Source organism: Castanea sativa, chromosome 2, assembly GCF_040712315.1.
Source record: "Castanea sativa cultivar Marrone di Chiusa Pesio chromosome 2, ASM4071231v1".
Taxonomy (NCBI): Eukaryota; Viridiplantae; Streptophyta; class Magnoliopsida; order Fagales; family Fagaceae; genus Castanea; species Castanea sativa.
Window position 1 is genome coordinate 4,719,739 of NC_134014.1, and position 6,055 is coordinate 4,725,793.

General features: G+C 36.2%; 1 protein-coding gene across 1 annotated transcript; it reads right to left on the minus strand.

Annotated features, from left to right (window-relative positions):
- Positions 1 to 457: 457 nt before the first annotated feature.
- LOC142624627 (heavy metal-associated isoprenylated plant protein 32-like) lies at positions 458 to 3,114 on the minus strand. Its single transcript, XM_075798279.1, has 3 exons — positions 2,677 to 3,114; positions 2,307 to 2,382; positions 458 to 2,148 (listed from the first exon to the last, which is right to left on the minus strand). Exons 1-3 carry the CDS (start codon positions 2,704 to 2,706, stop codon positions 650 to 652), a joined length of 1,605 nt encoding a protein of 534 aa, XP_075654394.1. The 5' UTR covers positions 2,707 to 3,114; the 3' UTR covers positions 458 to 649.
- Between the last annotated feature and the right edge of the window lie 2,941 nt (positions 3,115 to 6,055).

The following is a 6,055-nucleotide window of genomic DNA, read 5'->3' on the forward strand; positions in this document are numbered from 1 at the left end:
TCACGTTGTAATCCATTGATCAGGATCTGTTTGCAATATAATATAACATAAAGAGCAATGTAGATGAGCATTCTGGATCAGTATAAATTATTATGCACACTCAAAATTAAAAATTGAAGTAAAAAAACAGAAGCATATGATGATTTTATATAATAAAAAAAGAAAGAGCACTTGTACTTCGGAGTTTTGAGGGAGAAATGGGCAGAGAGATGGGCTTTCTTTTTTTTTTAATATCCCATTCATCTCTCTTTTTTTTTTCTTTTTTTTCTTTTCTTCATCTTATTTTTGTTTGCAACATATGAACACATATAAACATCTCATAAAAAAAAAGAGAGCCTCTCTACCACCCCCCTTCCCACTTACATTCTCATTCCTCTCCTAAAAAACTTTAAATATATTATCATCATCTATATAAATACTGCCTATGATAATTAAAAAACCTAGATTCAGCTTAGGATTAAAGGAAATTAAAAGGGAAAAATTAAGGAGAGAAATTAAACTAAAAATTGAAAACCCATTTTAAAGTATAATTATGGCATAGAAGAACACTTGGCCAGCTCCATCACCACTACCACCACCACCACAAAACTCTAGCAAATTAAAATCCACAAAGCAGCAAGCAGCAGCAAATCCAGGCCAACACAACTTTTCACATCACATTACAACTTGAGGTATTCTCATCACTAAAGAAGTGACTGTATGGGTCTTGAGCTGAATGTTGAGGTGGTGGGTATGGGTATGGGTATGGGTATTGTTGTGGTTGTGGTGGTATGTAATTCACTGCTGGAGGGGGTCTAGCATACATGAACCTATCATTGCCCCCTGCCATTGCAGCTCTCTGGTTCATCGCTGCCGCCTGCATTTGTTGCTGCAAGTACTGCTGGTGGTAAGGGTTACCAGGCATCGTCTCAGGGCCAGCACCATGGAAGTACCCGGCTCCACCGCCGCCACCGCCACCACCATGAACGGCAGCAGCTGGAAGGCCTTGGACTGCTTGGATGTTACCCATTTGGCCCATTGGCATGTTGCCCATTTGGGCTATTGGGATGTTACCCATCTGATGACCCCCCATCATACTAGGCCCTGCCATAGCTTGATGTTGAGGGCCACCCATGTTTGGCAATCCATTATTATTGTTCATGACTGGAACCCCACCATTCTTTTTAGCCCCCCCATTACCATTACCATTGTTACCATTACCATTGGGGCCATTCTTGTTATTTGCCCCACCACCATTTTTAGCATCCAAGGGAAATCCACCCCCACCCCCACCATTTTTACCACCATTTTTGCCACCACCTCCTCCACCTTGATTCTGATTGTTATTTCCACCACCACCACCACCACCACCCCCACCTTTCTTTCCTCCATTTTTACCATCATTCACCTGAATAGGCACAGCTCCTCCTCCACCACCACCTTTTTTACCTCCATTAGCCCCGCCATTTCCACCACCACCACCACCTCCATTCCCACCTTTCATGAGCTGTGGATTCATACCATTCATCATCATCATCATATTAGCAGGCATCTGACCATTACCCATCATAGGTTTCATCTTATTGGGTGGGTGATATGGATCATCCAACTCATCCTCTATATCATCATCATCATCATATTCAAAATCAGACCCATCATCATCATAGTCAAGCTCATCATCATCCTCAGGCACATCAAACCTCACTGCCTTCGGAGCCTGCTGCTGTTTCTGGTCCTTGAGTTGATTTTGTAGCTGCAGATCTTGAAGCGCTTTCATTCTTAGTTGCTGCAGCTGCTGAAGTTGTTGTGGATTTAGTTGCTGGATTTGTTGAGGAGTAAGCTGTGGAAATTGAATTTGCTGTGGCTGTGGCTGTTGCTGTGGTTGTTGTTGTTGTTGGTTTTGCTGTCCACCTTTGGGTTGGTTGTTGTTACCACCTTTCTGACCTTTGCTGTTCCCACCTTTGCCGTTATCAATTTGCATGTTCTTGAACTGATTAGCCATTTGGTTCTGGTTGTTGTTGTTGTTGTTGTTGTTGTTAGCCTTTGGAGCACCCCAAAGCTCTGCATGTTTTCCTGATTTTGTAAGCTTCTTGATGAGAACTGCTGGGTCTACAGTACCTGAAACTGTCACCTTTCCCAGGTCTGCATCTATTTCGGTTTTAAAAACGCCTAGCAAATGGAGAAAATGGACCCAAAAATTAGAAGGCAAAATATAATCTTTTTCAACAAAGAATGAAAGAAACTTCACAGAAAAAAAAAAGCACAAATTTTGAGTACATTCGTAAATCAGCACAAGAAATTGAATTAAGTTTATGGTGGAAGAATACCATCAATTTTCTGCAAGATTTTCTTCACTTTCTGCTTACATCCATCACAATGTATATTCACCTTGAGAACACATTTCTGCATGTACAAGCAACCCAAAAGAACAAAACATAGAGTAAAGAGAACTATCATTCAAAAAGGGAACCCCCAAAAAAAAAAAAAAATACCAAGCTTGTTATTGGAAATGTCTACACATGAAAGGATTGAGTGAGCAATGCAAACAAATAATGACATAAAAATAAAAAGTACAAAGGAAGTAAAAATTAAAAATTGTTTGGAGTTCAAAATGAAGCAAAGTTCTTCAAGGAAAAAAACAAGAGAATAGATACAATGTGTGAGTGAGTGAGTTAGTGAGTGACAGAGAGAGAGTACCTGGACCTTCATAATCTCTTCTTTACTCATGGCTTCTACTGAAATGGAACAAACAGAAGGGTACAAGAATGAGGAGAGAAAAAAGTGGTTGCTAGTAGATCTGAGAAACAGAGGCAGAGAGAGAGAGAGACAGAGAGTTTAACTTTAATTACAAGAAGCACCAAAAAATGGTTCTCCTCTGTTCTTTCTTTTGGAGGTTTCTTAAGCAAATAAAACACAAAGAAATCAAATGGGTGTAAGTCTCTGAGCAGAGAAAGTAGAAGACTCAACAACAAGGCTCAGGCTTGAAAATAGTGAATGAGATAGGTTATGAAGCGGTGGGTGGACATTAAGCTTCTGGGGATGACTCTGCTCCTCTATTTGAGGGTAGAGAAAAAGAGAGAGAAACTCTAAAAGCAAATGGCAAAATGGCAGAGAGATTGCTGCTGCAAGCTTCTCACACTCTTTCTTTAGGGGCTTTATTTATTGGTATTTTTTTTCATTTCAGGGTTTTAAGTTTAACCACTGTTTGGTTCCCGAAAAAAAAAATTTAACCATAGCCCAGATTTTTGGGCTTGGCTTAAAAACCATCTAGAAAGGCCAGGGGCTTGGCTTGGCTTGGCTTAGCTGAGAGTAAAAGCTAATAAATGGTCATGGTGAGAAGTGAGAAGTGAAGATTTGGTTTTAATCTTTGTTAATTACTATCAGCAGATGTGAATGTACTGTGTCAGATTCTCTCTCCCAATTTGGTTGGTACCATAAATACTACCATTTATTGGGGCCCTTTAGGTAGCTTGTAATTTAGTCATTTACCATTTTGCTTTTGGTAGAAAATCACCATTATACCACCTCTCTCATGGATTGATTAGTTTGGGAGTTTGAGCTTTTTGTAAAAAATCTTTTCCCACCTCTCATGGATATTTTTTTGGTATTGAATAAGACATTATCTTAACAGTACAATAACAAATGAAACTAATTAACCAATATTGACTGTCTTGCTTTATTTTCTTTCTCTTTATTGTGGGAGTGCAATTCCTTGTCAAATAGGAAACTAATTAAGGCATTTTGTAAAAGTTCATAAAAAAAAAGTCCTATTGTAACCAATACCCTGAGCAAAGAAAAAATAAATAAATAAAATTTTTAAAGCCGATTTTTTTATCAAATGAGTAATGCTAGAACCACAACTTACTCATGTAGCAAGTCACGAGTAGTCGAATTGTGAGTTCATTACTTTTACTCAACCACTCACAATTTGCCACGTGAGCAAGTTGTAGCAAAATTTGTGATCCTTACATTTTGCATCAAATATATATACACAATAACTTGAGAGAAACCTTGGAAGTTGGAGCAAACTAGATTAATTAGCTTTTGAAATTTGATGACAGTATTTGTTTAGTATTAATCTAGAACCAAAATAATTGCAATTATTCTATCTTTCAAAGAGAAAACAGATGAAGTATGGATAAGTGATTCAATTCGACCAATAGCTTTCCTAGACAAATAAACAACTAGCATTCATCGTTAATCAAGAACACTCACTAAATGTGATTTTTAGACCAAAATCATTGGAAATGTTAGACAAGCTTCAGTAACAAGATGTGAGCATTCTCTTTTGGAGGGTGTGAGGGTAAGCTTCTCTATCCACATTCCTCAAACAGCTATTATCACTTATCAGTGAGGTTGGTCTGTCTCTCTCTAATGTCAATAGGATAGAAGATATAGTAGCAACTAAAACAACTATATGTGATTACTAAATAAAGATTGTTAATCTTATAAAGAACTTCACTTTGAGGAACGTGAAGAGAATGCTCAAACTTCAGAGATTGGTTCAAATATTCCCATTTATGTCTTACCATGTAATCATGAACTAAATTTGGTCAGGTTCGTCCTTGTTGCCTGTTGGAATAAGGGGCGTTAATTAGAGAGCATTAGTAAATAGCAATTGTTATGTTTTATATATTTTTTTAGAAAATATTTATTTTTACTTGCACTACGAAGAAAATACAATAGAAAAAGAGAATTCGAATCACAAATATTTTCATTGGACACATAAAAAGGTTCTAGTTAAGTTACAAACATTAACAATTATGATCTAAGTTAATAAATTATACTATTATTATTATTAGATGCAATAATTATTTATTTATTTGATAATTTGACTGTTAGAAGAGGAGAGATTTAAATTTTGGATATTAAAGAGATCTCAAAAGATAGCAACGGGTTAAACTATAAGATTCTTGGCAATACAATAATATTTAAAATCTATAGTGTTCTTTTCATAATGATATAAAATATTGTATCATATGAGCTAATTAGAATTTGCGATTATACATTTATGATTTATTTAACTGTGTCTTTAAACCCCCTTCATTAATGTCAAATTTCTTTAGTTATAGAGATGTTAAAATGCCCCTCCCTACTCAATCCACCTTATCTAGCTCCATCTTCCACTTTATCCTAAGTGTGCATATGTTTTTTGTTTAATAAATATATTTAATTTCATTGTATATATTAGTATTTTAATACATATCCTATTTATAACTTTTTTTTTTTATTACAATCTTCAAAACACTAGTCTTAGTCTCTTGCCACGACTCCTCTCTTTTCTATTTTATCTTAATTTTATTAGTGCTAGATTCACCTCATTAAGGATGACAAAATACCTATATTCTATCCTGCCTTACCCCCCCCACCCCCCACTCCACTCCACTCCACTCCACTCCACTCCACTAGTTTTTCTTGCCAAAATAGATGACAAAATGGGTATGGGACACCAATAATCCAACCCAACCTAGTCCTGTTGCCATCGTTAGTTAAAAGTTCAAACAAAGTTTCAATATTTCTTTTTAGCATCATCAAATGTTAAATTTCAATTAAAAAGAATTGAAAGTAGGTGGTTCATTTTCTATCAAATTACACTAAGTGTCCGTTTGGAAACAATTTATCTAGCTTTTTGCTGAAAGTAACGTAAATAAAAAGTAAAAGCTAAATAAAATAAGTAGGAAATTCAAGTAGTAGCCAATTTGGCTTGACCGAAGAGGTTGCAATTTTGCTAAGACTTTTTTTTTCACAGTCATTTCTATTTGGCAAAGAACTGATAAAATTGGAGAAAGAATCCGATGCTCTATAAACTACCAAAGACATGTGGTCTTTTTGTCCAAGCGGTTTATGGAACATGAATACATGATGACTCTTGGCAAAATAGTTGTTTTATTGGTGAATATGTATATTTACTACCAGTTGTGGAATGGGATCTTGGAAAGAATAAGAGTAGCCATCTATCTATGTAGGTCAGATTACGCAACTAATAAAGCTCCCTCTGTGATGAGAATTTAGGTAAAGAAAGCTACACACCAAAACCAGCCCTTGGATGCAAATGAATCACGTTTCTATGGGATAT